Below are 24,614 nucleotides of genomic sequence, written 5' to 3'. Positions count from 1 at the left end.
AAATGCAACTATATGCAAAATAACTAAAAGTCATGTGATTTGGGGCGGTCAGAAGATGCTTAGATACAAGTTAGTCACAGAAGTAAAACGTGTATTAATATAACTGTGTTGGTTTTGCAAAACTGGGGAATGGGTAATAAAGGGATTATCTATCTTTTTAAACAACAACAATTCTGGTGTTTACTGTCCCTTTAAGGATGAGAGGTGCACAAACACACACTTCCTGTTGTTGTTCAATTATCGTACATAGTTTTAACTTAGGCCGTTCTTTATGGGAATATTATATTTATTAATATTTAGTCGCTGAATGATAAAGCATTTCTTGAGTTATATTATTTTTCCAGTATTCTGACTGATATTATGTGTAAAACTTGTAATGGCAAAATGTATAAGAAATAGATCAATTAACTATATATGGAAAATGTCAAAGGGAGACAGTTTTGTTTTAACCAGTTGGATGCCACTTCATAGGAGTTAAAATGACCAAATGGTTGATTTGATAGAATCAGTCTGACAATCACTGAGTGTCAGACAGGAAAAAAAATGTCACTACAGTTCACAGTCTGAGATAGGTGTAAGAATTCACACAGTGTATTACGTATTTACAACAGGACACAATTGGCCACATTTTTTTCTTTACTCAATCCTAGTGACGATTATAACATTTGTGTGCAAATACATGGGCGTATGTTTATTATGTAAATAGGTTTATGTTAGTGGAGAATATCATTTGACCAGAGGAAGAATTTTAAAAAGAAATTCCAGGACAAATGTCTGTGTGTATATGGGGGGGGGTCCCTTTTCCACCTCATTCTGCCCTGTGTTGTGCTTGGATATTCAGGCAAGCAGACAAAGGCCTGGGCTTGAGTGAGTAAAGCCCTTTTGAGGCTTGGGGAGGATTCAGCATCTGCTCCTGGTATTTATGGTCTGAAGTGCTTGGCTGGAACCTAAGTGCTGCTGCAGCATTTCTATAGGGTGTGGGAAAAAAAACTAGAGACCGTGGTTAAACTCTTGTGCTGGGAAACATTGCTGCCAATTCTATCTAGAATCGTTTCTTTTCTCCCTGTTTTTGTTGCTTTCTTGAACTTAAAAATGATCTGATACAAAAAGATGTATATTTTAAGTCATTGTAAGAAAATATTAATTGTCAGGAGCATGTAGATTTTGCTTAATTTACCCTAAGCTAATGGGGTTAAACACATATGTATATACCCCCCTCAGGAGCCTCAAGGTTTGCAATACCTGAGCAAGACATGGCTGATAATCAATCAGAAAGAGCAGTCACACACAGCTGCCAATCATTGGCCTTTTCCTACTTAGCAGGAATTAAAGACATACACCGAGATTATGAGTTTTGGGGTAACAGGGGTGCGTTGCTAACTGACAGTTTTTTTTTCACCGCTCACTTAAAGGGACATGATTCTGATAGAGCATGTGCTTTTAAACAACTTTCCAATTTACATCTATTATCTAATTTGTTTTGTTCTCTTGGTATTCGTTGCTGAACAGGATACCTAGGTAGGCTCAGGAGCTGCTTATTGGCTGCTGCAGATATATGCCTCATGGTTTTGGCTCACACAATGCTCCCAGTAATGCATTGCTGCTTCTTCAACAAAGCATACCAAGAGAATGAAGATAATTGGATAATAAAAGTAAACTGGAAAGTTGTTTAAAATTGTATGTCCTATCTGAATCATTTTGGGCTTCATGTCCCTTTAAGACAATGCTGGTATTACAGGTTTCTTTAAACCCGGCGTTAGCTGCAAAAAAGTGAGCGGAGAGCAAAATTTAGCTCCACATCTCACTGTAATACCAGCGCTGCTTACGGTAGCAGTGAGCTGGCTAAACGTGCTTGTGCACAATTTCCCCATAGGAAACAATGGGGGAGAGCCGGCTGAAAAAAAGCTAACACCTGCAAAAAAGCAGCGTTGGGACCTCTCAACGCTGATTTTTAGGCTAACGCAAGACTCGTAATCTAGCCGATGGTTATCTAAAAACAGAGAGCTATAGTCTAACAGAGAAATAGAGAAAATAGTTTTCTTGTGTTTTGTTGCCATTTTATATCATATTGTTATCAGGTCGCCATATCATTTGGTGATTTCGGATTCTCACAATGCTATATCTCTCAGTAAAAAATATTTGAAGTAATATATTAAAAATGTATCACAATCTCCCTTAAACAAAAGTATATGCAATGCTAAAGTCTGTGGGTTGACAAATCTGTTTAAAATTTAGGAGCCAGTTACAATATTTAGGAGCCAGGCAGTGTTATTTGTTTATAAAAATATGAAGAATAACCCAAAAAGTGGTAAAATTCTAGGAGCCAATGGCTCTCAGGTTCCTGGGTTTGTTGAGCCCTGTCAGCCAAACAACATGCCAAAAAGACCTGACTGGCTCTGGCCTAGTTCTCTGGATCTGAAGCTAGAAGGTACAATTCAATTCAGTTCTCTACAAGTTACTCTGAGAATCAGTTGCATAGATCAAATAAAACAAGAGGCTGGGGAGAGCAGTTAATGATAATATCACAGGTTAAGTTGTTGATTACATTGACAGATTGGTTGACTTTTATTCGGGAGTGGGGGGAAATCAATAAGACTTAAAGACCATATGTATGAGAGGAAAAACAATATAAATACATCCAATATAACCAAAAACCAGGTGCTCTTGGTGGGAATTTCCTGGTTTTGGATATCTTTGAGACCAGGTAAAAAAGAGCTGGATTTATAAATGAAATATCTCCTTGTGAACAGTGTAGTTCCTTTCTCACGCTCTTTAATCCTGATAATCCAACGCCATTACACTTAGAGATGACCCACCCAAGGAGTTCAGCACTAGAAAACGGGGGAGTAATTCGGGACATGAGGAAGCAGGTGTCAGAGCGATACCTCAAATATTTATAACCTGGATATTATTTTTGTTCCTGCTCTGGTGAGAGATATAATTCTGTATTGTACAGGTACAGTGTATTAGAGGTGGGCTGATCTAATGATAGGTTTATTTTGGCTGGGTAGGTATACAGGATAACTTTATTCCCTATATTCAAAGAAAGAAAACTCAAACTCATTTTTTGTTTCACCCAAATTTTGTCACTGTCTGTGTCTATCTCTCTATATGCTGTATGTTGCTCTGTCAGATTATTACTAGCTGTTTATGTATGTTCGACCATTTTTACCTTTAGAATATGCCACTTTACTTATGTGTTTATCCCTTTGCACTTTCGGCAGACTGTTTATATAGTCAATGCCTAACAATGAAAGCATTTTATTTAGCTATGGAGCTGGCCCGTATATAATGCAATAAGAAGGTATTTTTGTATCTTTATTAGCTGTATAAGGTAGGTTATTCCTTCAGGATTTTGCTGTTGGATGGGTGCCCTGGGACAGACAGCCACCCTCACTGGTATGCTGCGTCTTTCCGTTTTTGCACCCAGACTGCCAAGAAGGTGTGTGCTGGTACAGCCTCTGAGGCTTATGGAAAGGGTGTGTGGGTTGCTGTAAGTGCTTGTTATCACATCTGCTGTGAAGGAAAAGTTAACTATAGGGTGGGAATATTTCCTGTTTAAATGTTACTGGGTGCAAGAGACTAGCAAAATGCTTTAACCCCTTCCCCCCCCCTAGACATACCCCACAGACAGTGGAATGTGACTGTTTGTTTTACAGCAGAACAGGGACTGACAGATGTAATGCAGCAGTTTGTTTGGATCTCATTCTCAATGCTTAAATGTGCACTAAAATACCACTGTCAGTAAAAGGGTTAATGATGCAGTAATTCCTGACAAGATCCCTCTAGAACTGCAATAAAACAAAAGCTGTAACTTGCCCACCTGTGTTTTTTTAAAGGTTTATCCTAAGATTCAGTATAAGAGCGCTCTTATACACAATGCACATGTGTCATTTTGTTTGTTTGTCCTACTTGGAACTCAGGAAATTACTGAGTTTCTAAACTGAAGTGGGCTATGAATATCATCTCTGAACAGATTAACACAGGCGGAATGAGGCCTCTCCAAATTACAAAATGGCTAAAGGTATGGTAATGAACAAGACGAAGCAAAATAATTCCAGCATTATTCTTTAAAGGGACATTGTTCAGTAAAAACTACTCACTCTTAATTCTTTACATGTCATATTTGCATTAATGACTCTAGATATCTATGTGTTTAACGCATGCTAAGATCCCCTCATGAGCCAAAAACATTTTAGAACATTAGCCTGGAAGCCAATCAAAAGTGACAGCTGCATATAGCTGCCACTCATTGGTTGTGTACTGCAGTGCTTGATGCTCTTGGGTGGGGCTTTACCTATGTGTTTAACAGCTTGTTGAGGATTCAACACATAGTAAGGTAGGATAAGTAATGCAAACATTACATGTTCTAACAGTTTAGACTAGAGCATGGGAGTCCAGACTTTTTTGTATTAAGGGACGGTCATTAATATATTATAATTATATATTATACTCAAACTTATGATAATGCCTCACAATACAATTTGATTACTATTTCTTTTTGTAAGTTAAAAAAAACACTAAAAAATATCCACATGCTTCATTACCTATTGAGAAGTGTGAAACTGCACTAATTACTGATGTCAGTCTTCTTCTCAGTGGTGGAAATGACTCACAAAAACCCTTGGAGAACTGAATGTGGCCCCTGAGCCATAGTTTGGGCCCTGCAATGTTTGTGTTAAAATCTGACAATGGTTATATTGAGATGACAATGTGATCAGTATCTTAACTGTTTGCTTTAAGTAAAAGAACATATTTAAGCTCAGTATTTGTAGAATCCCTTCTGATCTGTAAATAAGAATGCAAACTCTATACAAAAGAGAACATACACACACACACAGATAAATGCCGTCACAATACTACAACATTTAAACAGTTTTAATAACCCACCTTGTAGGAATTTTGTATTTAACCAACAACAGTTACAGCACATCTTCATTACAACTGATAAATTAAACTCAATCTAAAATATCACTGACATTCTGGATCTGATTTTATAAATCAATTTAATCTACAGAGGGGAAAGCTATTAAAGGTAGTCTGGTTAGAGTGTTTGTAGTCAGTGAATATGTCATTTGTGTAAGTAAGTGACACATCTGTATTTCTAGAAATATGTTTTGGACATGAATAGACACCACACAGTAATGTAAATAAAGGTTTCATGACTTCATGTTTATCCCATATATAGAATGAGTTTTGCTTATACCAAGCTTTTCCAACATGTGCAGCTGCTTATATTTTACATATAACTTTTTATGCACTTGTAAAAGAGGTCAGCACTATCTATGTCAAGGCCACCAATAGGCCAATCCCTTTTGTGTAGTAGCAAATTTTATTTTTTACAAACCAGTCTAAGGGGTTACTTATGATACTGTTTTGTACAAGGTAATTGACCTCAGACACTAATTGCACTGACCTACCATTTTTTAGTGTCTTGGGCATGGGAGATTTTGCGTGGGAGTATTCAAAATGAGTTTGTGTCTTCAATTTTTGAATGAGTTAAACACCAGGCTGGATCACATGGTGACCAGATGAGAGATGAGATATTTATTTGGGTGGTCCAGATGGATGGAAGAACACAGTACAGAGAGCAATATAAGTTCTTGTAATTAGGAAGCATTTTCTCAACATCCTGCTGTCTCGTTGCCTATTCATGGTTGACAACCACATGGAATCTTTCTTATAGGTAATGTTTCAGATCATTAGCATTTAACGTGCATAGCCCTGCTGCAATGTGGGAAGCATATTTCTATAAATACTGTCTCTTTTAGCAATGGCTAAAATAACTTTGCTGTAGTTCCTAACTTTGACATAAATTTGTCAACCCCTGACATATACGTAGTACTAAATCATGCAACTAAAGGAAAAGAGCACAAGCTGTCTTCATTTCGGATCACTCAGGGGTAGATGGTTAATATATAGCTTTGGAAGGTGCTAGCTGGGTCAGAAGACCTTGAGGCCTAAATGTCTAAGCAGGTGTCATTGGAACAAACAGTGCCCTCTCCATCCTATAAACTGGTTTAGGGGAGAGTACACCTCTCATCCCCCCTTCCTCTCCAGCTTTAGAGCAGCTTCACGTTTGAAGTTTGTCCTTTCGGTCCCGCTGCCTCCTCTTTTCATGTCTGTTCCCTGGGTTAATTAGGGAGTTGAAATTCCTCAGCCTCTCTCAATGGGCTTTGAAGCCCAGATGGACCCGCACTGCTTCAAATTAGCGCTAATGACGAGAAACTTTCTTTCTTCCTCAGAAAGTTCGCAAGTGCTGCGTTGAATACTCAGCTCGCCTTTCCCATAGTTTGGAAACTCGTTATGACATGCAGATTTTAACCTCTTCTTGCCAGGAATACTTACAGTGTAATGCATAGCAAATAATGAGGTCACGTGACATATTTATACAGTACAAAAATATTACGAAATATTCCTTGTTTTCAGATTGTTTGTTCCATGGTTCAGGTTATCCAAAATGAATGCAATTTGGTCACTGCTAACTTATGAGGAATGTTAACCTCTTGCTTACATATATTAGATGGATGTTCCTATCTATATTCTAAGTTTTTATTCCTAATAGTTGTATAAAGATGGCACCAGGTTGATAATAAGCAAATATCTGATTAATGCACCTGTGAAACATTGAGTTTCTAGAACTTTGGTTTCCATTAAATGACTTATTATGTTTGTCCACAAATGTAGCTGTTAAATATCTGGAGTGATTAAACTTTTCCCAGATACTTTACGACCTTATTCCCAATTTTTCTTTCTACAGCTGGAAGTAGAGTTAGCCATGAGCTCCGCTACACGAAGGAGAAACTTGGGGAAGAATTTGTATACACATCACAAATGCTAATCCAGACACCGAAGAAGGAAGGAGAAAACATCTTGACTCAAGAGGCTTTGTTTCTTCACTTGAAAGCGTCTCTAGCTGCCAGCAAGGTTCAAGTGTCCATGTTTGGAAAGTAAGTAACTCAGAACCTCAAAACATTGATCCAGATCAGAGTGGCTGTGGATATTGCTTTATTAAATAAAAGCTTGAGTCAAATCTGTATGAGTGTACACTCACTGTTATACTATGAAAAATTTGTATATTATATGGATGACCATATAAGATAATGCAGCATTTTGCTTGGCAGTTATGCTGACTTTAAAGTATAAACATGGCAGGTGAAGATATCTTATTGGCAAATTGTTTCATATAAGGTCTGAGTTTCATTTTGGTTATTATCCCCTAATGTTTTATTAATCATTACTTTTTTTCCTATAGATCATGGGACCTGAACAAGATTTGCTACAAGTCTGGAGTTCCAATAATAGAGAATGGGATGATTGAGCGGGTAATTTTTCTTTTAATTTTAAAATTGGGATATGTATTCGAAGAAAGGTGTATATTTTGGCATATATGAGATGTAGTGACATTAAAGTGCTCATAGGGGGAGTAGTAACGTAGTAATATATGGTGGTCGTGGTCAATAAAATGTGCTTATAAACATGGATGTGCAGTCAAAATTACAGTGCATTGAGTTTATAGACATACTATTCAAAAATAGTATTAATACACTCTCATGTTCCTTAATCTATATATTGAGCATTCCATGTTTAAATTATGCAAACAAATGGACAATTTAAGCACAATTACAGTACAAAAAAATGTAAAGAGAACTACAATCCTATAGGCAAAATGTAATGACTTCATGTTTTTGTTCCTTCTTGTAGATGATTGAAAAGCTTTTCCCCTGCGTGATCATTACCCCTCTGGATTGTTTCTGGGAAGGCGCTCAACTTCAAGGAGGATCTGCATATCTTCCGTAAGTCATTTTTATTTTGTCACATTTATTAAATGTTTCATAAACTTCTAGCAACTATTCTTATTAATATTTCTATGAGATGGATAACACAGCAAGTATTTAAGATATTACCATTTATGTTTCAAATTGTTTTTTACTTTAAAGTGAATGTCAATTTTGATGCTAAAGTGCCCGGTTTTTAAGAATTTGATTAAAAACAGGGGCACTTTAATTCATCAAAATTTACATTTCACTCCTGTTGTGAAAAAAAAAAAACTTACCTTTTAAACTTCACAGCAGCTCCAGCTTCCTCCACCCATCGCAAAGCCTCTTCCTGGGTCTAAAATGAGGAATCTGGCTTCCTCCAATCACGGCGTTGAGTCAGACAAAGATTCCCCCGTGGGGGAAACCGTGATTGGAGGATGACCTATCCATAATTTCTGACATCAGAAATGGCTTGCAACGACCGGAGGAAGCTGGAGCTGCTGTGAAGATTAAAAGGTAAGTTTTTTTTCACAACACGAATGAAATGTAAATTTTGATGAATTAAAGTGTCCCTGTTTTTAATCAAATTATTAAAATCCGGCCACTTTAGCATCAACATTGACATTCACTTTAATTAATAAATAAAGAGGTCTGCTTAATTTCTAGAGTAAAAAAAACCAGGTAAATGAAAACCATAATTTCCTCTGCAGAACACAGCTAGTAATTGGCCGGGTTGTGCAATCACCACACCTGATGAGAATCAGAAAATCAGTGCCTTTAATACCAAACCAGACATGACTATTGCAGTTCTTTTGTGGTCACCAGATTCTTGGTGCAGGAGTAATGTCCATACTTACTCTGGACTGATGATTTGCTACAGAATCTTTTTTTTTGGGGCGAAGGGGGCATAAACCTATTATAAGCACATAATGATGGCTATGGTTATACAATAATGAGGACTGCTAGGTAACCATTTTGCTCTGTTTTGTCAAGAAAATGAACTAAATAGAACTCAGACATCTGCATCCTCAGTTGCTACTGTGAAAATAAAAAAGAAAGTGTTGGCTTCTCCTTGCCATAAAACTCAAGTCTTTAGCTGTCTGTCCTGTTATAAGTAGTGTCACTGTGTCCATTCTAGGCTTGTCCTCATACCGGTCGTGCTCACCCTTCATGTAATTATGTTTCTATTAAGGCCAAGGGAGTAGGGATTTCGGCTTGGAAGGGTAAAGCAGCCGAGAGATTTGGTGAGGGGCGGGTATGAGCATGGGGTGGGGGGGATGGAGAGCGAATAGAAGATGAAAACACAGACAATAGCGCCCATTCTTTCTGTTTACAAGTGTGTTTATGTATATGGGGCCCAAGCTGAGCTCCTGCATTGTCAGCAAATGGTAACTGGGCACATTCTAATGTTAATGATCCTGTAAATGCTGTGAGTTGCTAAACAAATTGAAATGCTGGCATTATTCAGACCGCTGATGGAATAAAGGACTGTAAAACAGAGAGGGGGGAAATGAGAACCAGAAGAGAAATACAGGGGACCAGAGAGGCTGAACAGGACTTTTAGTTTGGCATTAGTTTTTTAAAACACTGAGAATTGTTGTCTATTTTTTTTAAACAAAATAATAATTATTCTAATTAATATATAATTAATAATTTTTTTAATTTAGCAGATTATTTTAACACGTTGATTTAGAGGTGTGATGCTGCCCACTCTGGCAGTCAAGAGGTTAACAGTCAATAGACTGATTTTTGAAATTGTAGAATGTTGCTGTTTTGTGGATAATTGGGAAGTGCTGTCTCACATAACAGCACAATATTTTGACAGATGGATTTAGAGTCCAAAGCAACAATTTTTAGCTGAACGGGCAGTGAAGACTTTTTTTTTTTTTTAAATGAACATATGTCCGCACCTGTGTACTTGCAGGTGGATCTACCTCCTTGATACCAGGTTTTGGGGAAACTCAGTCTTGCAGGCTGTCTCCCCTCCAGATGCAGTTTAGCTTAGGGGATCTCTCCCTCTTTTTAGCAAAGAGAGGCAGAGGGAGACGCTGTGCAACAAAGGGGTTGCAATGTGTGCAAAAAACAAAAGCCTTGAGTTGGCTCAGTGAAGCAAAAAAAGGCAGATAAAGAGGCTTCACTGTGGAAGCAACTGCCAGCCGCTTGGTATGTGGGAATCTGGAAGAATCAGCCTCGTTTCTAGCCAGATTTAATGAATTATTGCACTGCACTATGTAAGCTCACCCCCCCCACCCGCTATACTGATTTTGTATGTGTGTGTCCCTTTTTTTGTTTGTCCTTCAGATTTTTATTTAGTAGAGAGGTCGATTTTTTTTTTTTTTTTTTTTTAAATAAAACAAAAATCTTAACAATTCTTCTTGAAGTTTCAGTCATGTGATGTTTCACAAAATGTTTGCAGGTTGGTTTTTTTTCCCCACTCCCTGCTTGGGGATGTTTTGGATGATGGGTACTCAGTAAAAGAGACTTAATTCCCCCCTCCTCAGCTCTCACCTCTCTCATTTCTTTTCTTTTTTCTTCTGTACTCTTACCCTTTCTCACCCCCTCCCCCTTCTTTCACCTCCCTTTATCAGGGGGCTTGAGAAAACACAGAACTTGTTATATGGGGTCATCACATCCTTTGCAAGAGTAGAATTCTGAGTTTCCCAGCTACTGGAGAGGGGAAGCAGGGACCCCTATCCTCTATTGCTTGTTGTTTGGGGGGCCCTACCTAGGCATGGCTGCCCCTCTTAATAAGATCATTTCATTTGCTTTGCCTTAACCCTTTTGTATCCACTTTTGGTGTCTGTTTACTGGTACAGATATGGAATCCCTTAGATTGTTGTTAAGCACCTGATTTACCCATAGACTAGAGGTTTAGCCTTCAAAATAAATCTTACAGACAGACTATCTATCTATCTATCTATCTATCTATCTATCTATCTATCTATCTATGTATCATCTATTTATCTATCATTTAAATGACTTGTAGATTGGCAAAATCATACATATAGCACTGACACGAGAGTTCCCAGAATCCTTTGGAATACTAATTGTTTAGGTTGAAAGGGAAACCATTTTACAGAGTTATATATATGAACGTTTATAAAATATATGTTGTGTATAGCATATGGATATTCTGCTTTCTGTTCCTACCTTTCTTTATATGTTTCTAAGACATTTGTTTCTTTGAAGCATTTCTAAAGACATTGGCTCACATTGACCATGAACCTTCTAGTCTCTGACCAAAGACAAGAGCCCCTCTTACTGTGATAAAAAGGTGTTATCATTACGCTATATTCTGGTTAGGAACTTTAGTGCCCATACTTGTAAAATTCAAATTATTACTATTATTATTTTTTTAAATATATATGTATTGATCTTACATCACTTGGCATTCAGGACAGTCAGCTAATAGGAATAAATGTAAACATTCAGGTGATTGGGGAGAGACTGGTGATTCTTGTTGCATCAAAACCTACTCTTACCTTGCGTTCACTCAGCTCTTGCCTTGCCTTCCACGCTGGGCTCTTTGGCCTATCAAGATGTTACCAAGTTGTTGTTAATTGCCCTGACTTGCGCTGTACACCGAAGAAATGGAAGCAGACGGCTTTGTTCCCCTGTGTAACAGGATAATACATGCTCTTTTGCTCAGCATCTGGCACGCCTCGCTGGTTAAGGGGAGATGCGGCCCCCAGGAACAACACAGATAAGGAGGTGAACGGGGAGAAAGTGCCAATCAAAAGAATTCAAATAACAAAGACATTTTATAGAAAGTACTCCCTGGCAGGCAAGGGTTAAGTGATGGGGGTATTCAGCCTTTTTCTTAAAGTCTAACAAGGATTTTGGATTTATAACTTTACGAGCTCAAGGTTCCAGGTGTTGGTAAACAGTATACCTGTGTGTTTATTGTAAAAAGGATTTATTCTCAGTATTTAGCTGACCATCTTATTAGGTTTCCTAGGTACTGTGTAGCAGGAAATTCTTGTGCTTCTGGGTCATTAATTGCATTATATATTTTTCATTTCGATCTGTGAGAGACACTAAATGAAAGTTAACTTAATTGATATCTATTATTCGGGTAATCCATAAGTGATTGCTGCACCCTATAATTGTTTAAACTGCTTTATTCTGAGGTCACCAATGCTGGACAACTTGGAGTGCATTTTAAGAGCAGAATAAAGAGGGTCAGAATATTAAAATGACCATAGGATGGAGCAGCCAATAAATGGATAGCCATTAGGTGAGATTAAAGAGGCAGTCTACACCAAAATTGTTATTGTTTAAAATATATATAACACCTTTACTACCCATTCCCTAGCTTTGCACAACCAACATTGTTATATTAATATCCTTTATAACATTTAAACCTCTAAATGTCTGCCTGTTTCTAAGCCACTAAAGACAGCCTCGTATCACATGCTTTTTATTATAAGCTTTTCACAAGAGACTGCTAATTCATGTGTGCCGTATAGATAACATTGTGCTCACCCCCGTGGAGTTGTGGCTGACACTGCACTGATTGGCTAAAATGTAAGTCAATAGATAATAAATAAATAGCCATGTGATGGGGCAGTCAAAAGAGGCTTAGATACAAGGTAATCACAGAGGTAAAAAGTGTATTAATATAACCGTGTTGGTTATGCAAAACTGGGGAATGGGTAATAAAGGGATTATATATCTTTTTAAACAATAACATTTTTAAAGTAGACTGTCCCTTTAAGTTATCTTTCTAGTTGAGTGTCTCTTTAACCTCAGCAAACTGATTATTTGTATGACTAGATAATCAAGTTAGATAGAGGTAAAATGAATCATGTGTTCCTTGCAGGGGAAGACCAGACATCCAATGGACTAACCTTGACCCAATTCAGTTAATGGAAGAGTTGGGCCAGTTTACCAGTTTGGATGGCTTCAAAGACATGCTGGACAAGGCAGACGTTGGACAAGCATATATGGAACGGCCGTGTCTTGACCCCTTTAATCCTGAATGCCCTGAAAGTTCTCCAAACCAGAAGACAAAAAAGGTGAATTATCCTAACGTACATTATGATGTATATATTACAGTAGACATCTTCTGCTTTGTTCCCCACTATCATCTATATGTGTAAATGGGCTGACGGTGTCCTATAGTAGAGTATAAGTAGACTGGAGCCTATAATTGTCTTCTTAGTCACAGTAATTATGTTTTTGTACACAGTTAAATGCATTGAGCTTTTGCAGAATAAAGAATGGGGTATTTCCTCTAAAATTGATGTATTTTTTTAAATTTAATTTGTATTAAATACAATTTTATTTGTTTCCTCCTCTAGAACCCAGACATCCCTTCTACACTTCGTAATGGCTGTTATGGTTTCTCCAAGAAATTCATGTATTGGCAGAAGGAACTGATACTGGGAGGAATGGTGAAAGGAACAAAAGGCGATCTCAAGAGGTAGGATGCACCCAGCTCTTTAATAATTAGATGGATAGGAATAAAAAAAAAAAAAAGAATTTATTCAAAAATAAAAATAAATTGTAAAATACATTTTGAGGAACATTAAAGCAACACTCTAAATTAAATATTAAGTCTTATATGTTATGTCATTTTTGCTTTGAATAGCTGTAGCTATGTTTAAACCTTGCAAAAATGTTAAACAAATTGAAGTTCCAGAGCAGAACACGGTCTCTGAGCCAATCAGGTGTGGTAGTCACATGTAGGTTCCAATGACATGCCGCGTCCTGCTCAGGAACAGCAGTGCTTAGGGCCCTTTTGCAGGGGATAATCATGTAGTAAGGTAGAGTCAGTAATACATTAATGACATGCTCTAGTGATTTTTGCATTTGAATCTGCCTTTACTATTAGAATTATATGCTGTTCTCCTTGAGGTTCTGATAGTAATTACCGGTATCTGCTTTCTTTAGTGCTGAAGCTCTCCAGACCATGTACCTCCTGATGAGTCCAGGGCAGCTTTATGAACATTTTAAAGATGATTATGAGATTCATGATATCAACTGGAATGAAGAGAAGGCTTCTGCGATTCTGGAGTCCTGGCAGCGAAAGTTTGTGGAGGTAATTAATAGAAGAAAGTTCTGTGAATGCTGAAGTCCTTCTAGATGAGGCTGGAATTTAAATAAGGCTAAATTACAGGTTATAAAGAGATGCCCTTTGGTATCTTATCGTCTAGAAATGTATTATTTTAAACAAAATTACAGTAAATAAACATTTATTTTTGAAAATCTAGAATATGCTTATTGGATTATATGATTGATATCTGTTAAGGTTAATGTTGGTGCTATTTGGAATGTTGGCAGTGATTCATGAATCAATATTTAATTGCAACCACATTACTAAAAGCTATAATTAGAAATAAGATGGAAGCAAACTCTAAAAATGTATATTGGGAAGTGTGTACCTGTATACAACTGGTCCTTAAGGACTGATTGCTCACTGGCTGATCAGCAAAACTCCCAGTGCATTATATGCATACAGTGACACTCCTCACAAGCATAAAACAATAGGAACATTATTTTTTTATTTAAAAACACTAATACATTTTAAAATATTTTTTTTATGCTCAAAGACAAAAGGGTTATAGTTTTGTGTAGCATCTTACAGTTAGATAATACAGGGCAGATTGTGACATGTAGTGGCCAGTTATATTCAGGGGGATTGTTGTAAACAGTGCAAAGGGAATTTCAGCAGTAATGGGTGGGGGTGGGTAGTTTTCCTGATTCTCTTTCTGAGCTGAACCTTCTCCAGAGACCAGGTGACCTCAACCAACCTTTGCCCTATATGACCTTCAGCATCTGCAGCCATCACTCTTTGTTGTCAGGGACTCAGGGATTGGAGATTTTGTGGGGGGAAAAAGGTAGAAAAGAGGTGAAAAGGGAAAGAGAATGTGTTGAATTCAGCTGTATAGCCCGATACCCAGATAACAGCAATAAAACCTCCCATTAATGGCCGATCCCAGCATGAACTCTAATCTCCTTCCCCTGCGCTGAAAGACCTCATAGAATAGGAACTGCCTACAGACATACCTGTCATCCATTTAATTCCAGCGTCCTGGAGGTTTAAACAGAAATTGTCTGTTTAGATGGTTCATTTAAGGACTAATGAAGAGTTTTCACTGCTAAAAGTGAGTGAAGGAAAATGTTGAAGCAACTTCTTCCTATCTCTCTAGTGCAAGTGGGAGACTGTATATTTAGACTCAATTAAACCAACATTACTATCAGTTTTTATATGTGCAAAGTATATGTCAGCAGTTAAACATGTTCAAATCAAATATTTTAAAAGCATTTAAAGCTGAAATTATTTTGCACACACTCTCCTTCAAAAGTTTCTTGAATATGGTTTATCTTATCTCTTTCATGACCAGTTAAAGTCAGATATAAATTAGTTCTTATACCTGTCAAGCAATCTCTGTGTAGAATGTTGCAGAATCCTGTAGGATACACCCATATAGTCTGTCCTGGACAGTTAAAAAACCAAAACAAACAAGTTAAACAGGCACTAAAGTCAAAATGAAAGTTACCTTATTCAGAGAGATTATGCAATTTATAAAACAAACAAACACAAAATAACATTCTGATTGACTTATATTATCAGACTTACTTATTTCTCTTTATATTCTTTGTTGACTTTAGTGTCCATTTAAATTAAATGAACAAGGGTCAACATAAATAAAGAAGGTTCATTACAATGTTTTGTTTCTATGCATAATTAAATGATTTATATATTAATGACCCCCTTATTTCTCACACAATATTCTCTTCTCCTCAGCAAGCTCAGCAGTCAATCCCACAAAACTCATCCCAGGATATTCACGCATTCTCCACCACCACCCTGAATGACATTATGAAGTCTTTCTCCGACATCAGTGCCATCAGAGTGGCCGGCGGATATTTGCTGATGGTACAGTATATATTTGTTGTTATGAAGCTAGCGATCAGAAACTTTAATCCTCCCATAAGTATTCATATTTAGAACTAATTGACCCCACTGAAGGTAATGATACAACGTAGAGCAATACGGTTGACATGTTTTTTTAGGGTGGGCAACCCTTACATCTGATAAACTCTACTCAAAATAACTACTTTTTTATACTTTATAAATTCTAACTATTAATAATTTCAACCTATGATTAGAATCTGTAAACACAAATTAACCCTGTAGAAACAGTGGCACAGGGAACAGTAATTGACCATCTAAATGTTACATGTAATAAAGTAACATGGAATTACACTTGCAGTGTGATTATATATGAATGTTTTCTTGCAGTTGGCTTATGCTTGCGTCACAATGCTGCGGTGGGACTGCTCTAAGTCTCAAGGGGCGGTGGGACTGGCTGGTGTCCTCCTTGTGGCACTTTCTGTGGCATCAGGTCTTGGACTTTGCTCTCTTCTGGGTATCTCCTTCAATGCAGCTACTACTCAGGTATGGCACTTGTTCTTGGCAGACAAAAGTTATATAGTGCACCAGTTTAGCACAATGGTTTGCAAAGTGTTTCCTTTCCCTTCTCTGCAGGTCCTGCCTTTCCTTGCCCTTGGTATTGGCGTAGACGACATGTTCCTGCTCGCACACGCATTTACAGAAACCAGCTTGAGTACCCCCTTTAAGGTGAGCAGGATCAGGCGCCCTGTTGTACATTATGCTTGTTTTCAAAGATTTGATTGCACTGCCGGTAAAATAAAGCAGATCATATTTTAAAATGTTTGTTTCTTTCTGCACTTGTAATAGGAGAGGACAGGTGAATGTCTGAGACGCACAGGCACCAGCGTGGCACTGACATCTATCAATAACATGGTAGCTTTCTTCCTGGCTGCGTTAGTGCCCATCCCTGCCCTGCGGGCGTTCTCTCTGCAGGTAAGGCTGCCATATTTCATCAGAACTAATATACTTAAGGGGGATTTCTTTAACTCCTTTTAAACCCTTATGATACACAATGCTTTGCAGCAGTCACAGGGAAGCATAAGGTTGAAGGATAGACACTATTTATAATAGATACACAGACACTTCTCCTGCTGGTGTGGGAGGTCCACTGTGTGATACTAGAACATATGCTGTCAGTTAGGATCGTTCATCTCCATCCACCAGTCTCATACTCATTCACTGACCCTGAGGGGCAGTGAAAGGTAAAACCAGCAGAAATAGGCCTGGTGTGGGGGCGGTCTGCTCAGGTGAAAGAAGTACAAAGGCCTGACATCCATTTATACGTCACCTCGGGGACTGACGGGGGGGGGTAGGGGGCACAAATCTCTACCCAACTCTATGGGGGGTCTTTGTGATAAGGTTGGAAAGTATTTACAGTGACATGCAGAGATAGATAACCTATGGACATAGTGCAGAGCAGGAATTTAAACCAGTTTACCACTTTAAGGGGCATGAAAGTATTTTTTTTAATACATATCAGCAGTCAAACACTGCATTGCACAATATCTGCATAGAAAACATATGTACACAAGTGTTTAAAACTGTCTTTTAGCAATTTTTTTGCTTTTCAGGGACATAACTATTGATAAGTTTCTTACTTTTGTATCTATATTTACTTATTTGATGTGGCAATTTAAGGACAAATATAAATGCACTGATGAAACAATCACTACTTAGAATACTGCAGGCTCAGGGTTTTCTATGATCTATGAAGATTCCTTAACTGTTTGGTTTTTTTAACACAGAATAATACCCGGGCAGTCAGCAGGACATAACTCCCTTCCTTTTTGTTTCATGTAGGCTGCCGTAGTTGTTGTGTTCAACTTTGCAATGGTGCTATTAATATTTCCTGCCATCTTGAGCCTGGATCTTCACCGAAGGGAGGATCAGAGACTGGACATTCTCTGTTGTTTCTACAGGTAGATATTCCTATAGTATCTTCTCGTTGTTCTAAAACAATACATGGCATTGATAAATGTACTAGTGTAAATGTCTGATTTTGTTGAACTTCTATTTGATAAATCTTTTCAATAATTTATTTATTTATTTATTTATGAAGCCCATGCTCATCCCGAGTCATCCAGATCCAGCCTCAAGAGTTTGCTGATGCCAACGATAACCACACTTATCACCCCTCATCATATGGAAATCCCACCATCACAACCAGCACCCATATAACCACCACTGTCCAGGCCTTCACCCAGTGTGACCCATCAGGCCACCACATTGTAACCATCCTGCCTCCCACCTCTCAGATCTCAACTTCCCCATCTGTTATTGTGCCTACGGCGGATCCTCTGGGCTCTCAAGTATTCACTTCCTCCAGCTCCACTCGGGATCTACTGGCTCAGCTAGATGAAAACAAAGGAAGGAGAGAATGTGTTCCGCTGCCCTTTCTAAAATGGAGCCTCTCTGACTTTGCTAGGGAGAAGTATGCCCCATTGCTTCTCAAAGCAGAAACCAAGGTAATTGCTATGACCATACTGGAGGAGATGTGTCACATGTGCCAAGTCAGTGTTAATAACATTTCATCCTGTTACTTACATTGTAATGTTTATTTACAGGGTATTGTTGTGGCTCTCTTCATGGCTCTATTGGGTCTTGGGCTATATGGTACCACCATGGTCCATGATGGGCTCTACCTGACAGACATCATCCCTAGAGAAACCAAGGAATACAACTTCATTTCAGCCCAGTTCAAGTACTTCTCTTTTTACAACATGTTCATTGTTACCAAGGGAGGGTTTGATTATCCCAAAGCCCAGGAGTCTCTGTATGACCTTCATGAGGCCTTTGACTCTGTCAAGTATGTTGTGCGTGAAGAGGAACGGGAATTGCCAAAAATGTGGCTTCACTATTTTCAGGACTGGCTGAGAGGTGAGTCTAATTAGTGTTTAATTTAATTACTGTTGTACTGACTTGGGTATCTACGTTTCTCTTGCTAAGGAAAAACGGACTCTTCAAAATTACTTGACTTTATTTTTGAGGTGGTAGACTCAGACAAACATCCTTCTCCCTTTTTAGGGATCTCTGGTTTGGCAACATTCAATCTTGTCTGATTCAATCTCCCCATAGAGAAAATTCCGGTGGTCTATCAGCACTGCCAATACGCTTCAGTTCAATAACATTTTCAAATAGTTCTTGAACAACCATATTTATTTTGGAGTGTAGACTTGATGGTCTGGGTTCCAACAGTTTTGCTTTGAAAATTAAGAGATCTGACTTTTAAAATAGCCACGTGAGCAAAAATATGCAAAAATTCCATAAATCTTAACTCGGAATAAAAGAAAACACACAAGCTAAAATAAAACCATGAGACAGAATATGATCTTTGTACATATTATTTACAGTTGACATCTGTGTATGTTTGCAGGTTGCTGTCAAGTCTTTAGATTAGTGAAGTGGAACCTATGTATGCAATGTATTTATTGGTCTTGAGAGCACCTAGTGTTTGGTTTACTTTAATAACTTACAAAGTAATAGCACAGATTGATGATGCAGAACTATATAAACATGTCCGAAATTTAGAAAATGTTCCTTTGTTTCCTCTATTCACCTCATTTTCTTTATGTTGTTTTAGGTCTGCAGGCAGCTTTTGACAAGGATTGGGAGTCAGGTCACATCACTCGCGAGAATTACAAGAATGGAACAGAGGACGGCATACTGGCATACAAACTGCTTATTCAGACTGGGAACAAGAAAGAACCCTTTAATTTCAACCAGGTGTGTAGCCTGTGTACACGTAGCAACTTGAGGAATCAATACAAAACATTACAATATACAGGTTTTTAATATAGGTTTCTCTGGAGCCAACTGCTGCAGATAAATACACATATATATATATATATATATATATATATATATATATATATATATATATATATATATATATATATATATATATATATATATATAAATAGGATATCTTGTAAAATGTTATGGTACGGTTATGAGCACCTGTGTACAGCCTCAGTTTATTCTACAACCACCTTACCTTGCATTTAAATATATACACAGTCATATGCATACAAATCTTGCTGCTGTCAGTAACATGCTTATGTTTTGACGTTTTCTCTTGGACAGTTGACAAGCCGGAGATTGGTGGATGAGAAGGGATTTATCCCACAAGATGCTTTCTACATCTATTTGACTGTCTGGGTCAGCAATGACCCACTGGGCTATGCCGCGTCCCAGGCAAATATCTACCCTCAGCCACCTGAATGGATACACGACAGATATGATACCACTGGAGAGAACTTGAGAAGTAAGTTATAGTGTTCTGGCACTAAATGTGCAGAATCTATTATCACAAATTCTCACTTCTCATTAAATAGTAAACTATAACTTGACATCTGTGCTTAGAGGTAGATTAACTTAGATCACTATAGAATTAGATTATTTTAGTTACCCTCTGCTTTTTTTTTTTTACAGTCCCAGCTTCAGAACCCATTGAGTTTGCCCAATTCCCATTTTACCTAAACGGCCTTCGCCAGACATCAGATTTCATTGAGGCCATTGAGAGTGTGCGCTCTGTGTGTGATGAGTTCGCCAAGCAAGGAGTCTACAGTTACCCAAGTGGATACCCCTTCCTTTTTTGGGAGCAGTACATTGGACTACGGCATTGGTTTCTGTTGGCCATCAGCATTGTGCTTGCATGCACATTCTTCGTTTGTGCCATCCTTCTTCTTAACCCCTGGACTGCTGGCATCATTGTAAGTATTGGCTTTGAAGTATTAAAGTTACTGCTGTGCACCAGTTGTTGCACCTAGTGATGATGTTGAATGATAATTGAAATACCAGTAGAGTGAAATGTTTAAAGGATCACTAAACACAGTAGAATAGCATAAGCAATACATGCATAATAAAAAGACAATGCAAAAACTCTTAGTTTGAATTTTTCATGAACAGTAGATTTTTTTCTGATACATTTCAAAATTGGTTTTATTTTACTTCCCTCTGTCTCATATGACAGCCATCAGCTAATCACAAATTGCATATATGTTCTGTGAATCTTGAACATGTTCAGTAAGAGCTGGTGCTTCAAAAAGTGTGCATATAAAACAGACTATGCACTTTTAGATAATGGAAGTGAATTAGAAAGTTGTTTCAAATTGTGAATCATGATAGTTTAATTGTGACTTTAGTTGTCCTTTAATATGTGTTCTTTTTGACAATAGGTATTCATCCTTGCCATGATGACAGTAGAACTGTTTGGGATCATGGGTCTTATCGGCATTAAACTTAGTGCCATCCCTGTGGTGATACTCATCGCATCTGTAGGAATTGGCGTGGAATTCACCGTCCATGTAGCCTTGGTAAGTGACCTTTAAATGACACCTAGATCACTCTTTTTTAGAACCATCTTTTTGTAACTAGCTTGTTAATAGCCAACAGTATATAACAACTATATACGGAATATTCTAGAAATATTTCACTATGTAGATGGAAAAGCTTCAACGCTTTTTTCTTCTTTCTATAGGGATTTCTCACAGCTATTGGAGACCGGAACCAGCGCTCAGTCCTTGCCCTTGAGCACATGTTTGCTCCGGTTCTGGATGGCGCCATTTCTACTCTTCTTGGGGTGCTTATGCTTGCTGGATCCGAATTTGACTTCATTTTAAGGTATGAGACCAGATTTAAAACCATGTCTCAGTTTGTATATTTTTACCTGTATTCTAATCTTCATAACTCCCACACACTGAATATTAAGCCACCATTCATGCGTTTGCCAAACAGATGGGAATATATGTAACTCTGCTTTAAATAGGATGGTTAGGAAATCAGAAGACTCCCGAGATTATTTGCATCTGTTCTATAAGGAAAGGTGTCTTATTTGTTTCTAGCTAAGCTAGTGTCACTAACTATATTGTATTACTCTTTAATTAAATCCTCTACTACAAGCCATCCCAGGGGATTTTTAGTTTGTGAAATTCAGATTCCTTCTTAGGCAGTGAAGGAGTTACAGCAATTATTTAAAATATAAAGAACCACAGCCCTTTGACGCAATTTGTGCTTTGAGTGATTCCTGGGTCGTAAGCTGAGCTTGGGAGGGATGATAGTCTATGTGCTGTTTAAGAGACACAGTTTCTGAATCCCTTCCAAGCCCATTCCTTTCAACGTGGGAGGTCCTGTTTAGCGGAGGAGGGAGGAGGGAGGAAGGCAAGTCCTGGCTGATCAGGAAATAGCAGAGCTATCCCTCATGTAAACAGACGTTCTGTGCAGAGTTTGTTATAAACAGCTGAACTAGTTCAGAGATCTGACACCACCCCCAACCCCCAGGCCTGCGCCTGTGCCCCCTCCTAAACTAAACACTCAATGGGAGAGATTATAGGACCTAACATAAACATCACATCTTGCTTACAAGCATGATACTGGGTCACAGCTTGGCATTTAGTCCAGTTAACCCCTTCACCTTTCAAATCAAGGATAATTTTGGGGTCCTTTTATGTCCTTGTTTAAACCCTAGGCTATCAGACAGGGCTGCAGGGAAGGCATTACCCACCCTTAGGAATTATTAGATAAACGGGTTTATCAACCAATCATAACAGGTGACCCAGTTGTGCTCACATGAGCTCTGTTTTTAATGCTCTGCCAAGGACTCTCACTCTCCCTTCACCTCTCCATCCATCCTGTGCTCTGTTACAGCTTCCAAGTTTCACCCATCCCCCTTCCTCCTCAGGGTCAGAATGAAGGTTTAATGGATGAATGGGAAGGAGGGGAAAGTTCAGGAAACAGGGCACCCGCTCTGATAGACACAGAGACCCAGGGGGCAGAGTACTAATGTCTCACCTGAAGCCTTTCTAATCTGGAAACACAACTCACATGGAGTGTCCCCTTAACTCAGCTTAGCCTGTTTATTGTCAGAGCTCTCCCTAAGACTACATCATCTTGTGAGCTTTAGTTAGTTAACGTGAACTTGAAAGTTAAAATCAGCTGAACAAAAATAATATAAATATTTCATAGACCAATTAATCCGCTCACCCACCCTCTTAATAACCACTTCATCAGGGGGGTAATTCCATGTAGATGCCACCCTTTGCACCCCAACATTTTAAAAGTAGTGCTTGAAAAAGTCTTAAAGCCTAAGAAGAGCTTTTAAGTTAGTGAGCAAGTAAACCCAAACGATTCTGACTCCTTTTCCATCAGATTCTGGCAACACATAAATGTTTATTTGCATATTTACCTTAATGCTTGTCTCTCTATCTCGGCAGGTATTTCTTTGCAGTATTGACTATTCTTACCATACTGGGGCTGCTAAACGGATTGGTCTTGCTCCCTGTTCTGTTATCCCTTATTGGACCCCCAGCTGAGGTAATTCACTAGTCTGCACTTTCTTCTGTTGGTGCATAGATGTGGGTAATTAAGTTAAATTTATATTTTATGCTGTCTACAACTGTATTCAAATATATATTTCCCACCCCCCAGGTGACACCCACAGATAATGGAAGCCGTCTCCCTACTCCATCTCCCGAGACCCTCCCACCACCTCTCAATCACCATTCCTTCTTTATGAGGCACAAAGCTAAGAACCAAGGTGGCTTCAGTGACCCAGAGGACTCTTCCGAATATTATTCTGAGACAACCACGTCAGTAATGGACGAAGACGATCCCCAGTTGTATGAACGCAGCCCATATATCATTCCCCCAAAACCTTCACACATTCTACTAGAGGCCAGCAAGAGCCCTTCATACCCAAAAATCATGGTAAGTCCCTGAGACACAATCTCTTAACCCTCTCTTACATACATCTATATAAATAACTCAATGTTATTCTGTTTTCTGACCTGTTACATTAAAATCAGTCAAACAAAGCAGTGGCATTATCTGTCTCTGCTAATACACTAACTAGATTCCTTTATGAAGGGTGGGGTGGTGTTGTAAGCTAAGAGTAGTTTGCTTACTCCAGGCAGATTATGGATGGAACAAAAAATCTTATAATGGAACATTCTAAGAAAAAAAAAATGTGTTTCAAAACTGCTATAAATACAACACAATTCAAGCCACAAGTCAATATAACAAAGTGTGTGTGTGTGTATATATATATGTATGTGTGTGTGTGTCTTCTTCAATGGTGGAGAAGAACCCACTTCTGCAAGTACGAAACGCAAATGGGGAATACAAATAACTGACATATATGAAATGCCCTCTTTTAGAAACATAGAAAAATGTTTACCACAGTGTCCCTTTAATGTGTAATTAAATACCAGAATTACACTTACCTGCTCACTTGTTTAGTCTTCTAGGGAGATTTACACATGTTCAGAATTGTATATATTTTAAAGAACACCAGGTTTTATCTGTATTGCTCATATAGCAAACCCTCTTTGATGCTTTTTGTGATTTATTATATGAAGTTTGCTTCTGGTCTGAGTCATTTGTATACCTTATCTATCACAGTTGGTGAAAACCTGCAAAGGAAATCAAGAGGAACCAGCAAAGAAGGATCCTCAGGACTGTAATAAAAATGAGGAGCGTATTTCCACTGACACATACCGGAGTAGCTGCCAAAAAGACTTTCAGGAACCAAGAGAACGGTGGAGACAGGAGGCTACAAGGACTAACAAGCCTCCCCTCTCTAGCGCTCAGCACAACAGTAGGGCTCAGAGCCACAGGACTGTACCTCCAGCCTATTGTGCTACGTTGCCTAATGGGTCAGTTACAACAGTAACAGCTACAGCCTCAGTGACTGTTGCCGTGCTCCCCGTTCTGCCAGGAGCAGTACAGGCTTACAGCCATGAGGGTTATGAGGACAATGAAAAAGACTGTGTGGATAACAGATTTATGTGGGCAAAAAGGAGAGCGAAGCCTCCTACTGAGATTTTTGAGCTGGAAGACTTGGAGCAAGACAGAAGGCAAAATGCCACCTCTGAAAAGCACTAGGACAGTGTCCCACATAATGGTAAATATCTGCTTATTTAACTGGAAAATGTGAACACACCTTTATCAGCAAA

The 24,614-nt window shown here is 38.4% G+C and overlaps 1 protein-coding gene across 1 annotated transcript in view; it reads left to right on the top strand.

The window, feature by feature from the left end:
- Window positions 1-24,614, top strand: part of PTCH2 (patched 2) — a 34,157-nt gene that overhangs the window by 7,370 nt on the left and 2,173 nt on the right. The window contains exons 3-23 of the mRNA XM_053693553.1: window positions 6,761-6,950; window positions 7,256-7,325; window positions 7,705-7,796; window positions 12,583-12,778; window positions 13,064-13,185; window positions 13,656-13,803; window positions 15,514-15,645; window positions 16,012-16,167; window positions 16,258-16,350; window positions 16,471-16,596; window positions 17,464-17,582; window positions 17,723-18,128; window positions 18,228-18,540; window positions 19,244-19,386; window positions 19,747-19,927; window positions 20,095-20,375; window positions 20,841-20,978; window positions 21,143-21,285; window positions 22,875-22,974; window positions 23,089-23,367; window positions 24,061-24,562. Coding sequence (XP_053549528.1) covers window positions 6,761-6,950; window positions 7,256-7,325; window positions 7,705-7,796; window positions 12,583-12,778; window positions 13,064-13,185; window positions 13,656-13,803; window positions 15,514-15,645; window positions 16,012-16,167; window positions 16,258-16,350; window positions 16,471-16,596; window positions 17,464-17,582; window positions 17,723-18,128; window positions 18,228-18,540; window positions 19,244-19,386; window positions 19,747-19,927; window positions 20,095-20,375; window positions 20,841-20,978; window positions 21,143-21,285; window positions 22,875-22,974; window positions 23,089-23,367; window positions 24,061-24,543 — 3,911 coding nt within the window. The 3' untranslated portion in view covers window positions 24,544-24,562. The remainder of the gene's footprint in view (window positions 1-6,760; window positions 6,951-7,255; window positions 7,326-7,704; window positions 7,797-12,582; window positions 12,779-13,063; window positions 13,186-13,655; window positions 13,804-15,513; window positions 15,646-16,011; window positions 16,168-16,257; window positions 16,351-16,470; window positions 16,597-17,463; window positions 17,583-17,722; window positions 18,129-18,227; window positions 18,541-19,243; window positions 19,387-19,746; window positions 19,928-20,094; window positions 20,376-20,840; window positions 20,979-21,142; window positions 21,286-22,874; window positions 22,975-23,088; window positions 23,368-24,060; window positions 24,563-24,614) is intronic.

Source organism: Bombina bombina, chromosome 10, assembly GCF_027579735.1.
Source record: "Bombina bombina isolate aBomBom1 chromosome 10, aBomBom1.pri, whole genome shotgun sequence".
Classification (NCBI taxonomy): domain Eukaryota; kingdom Metazoa; phylum Chordata; class Amphibia; order Anura; family Bombinatoridae; genus Bombina; species Bombina bombina.
The sequence above is the reverse complement of the archived record's forward strand: the minus strand, read 5'-3'. Positions and strand labels throughout refer to the sequence as shown.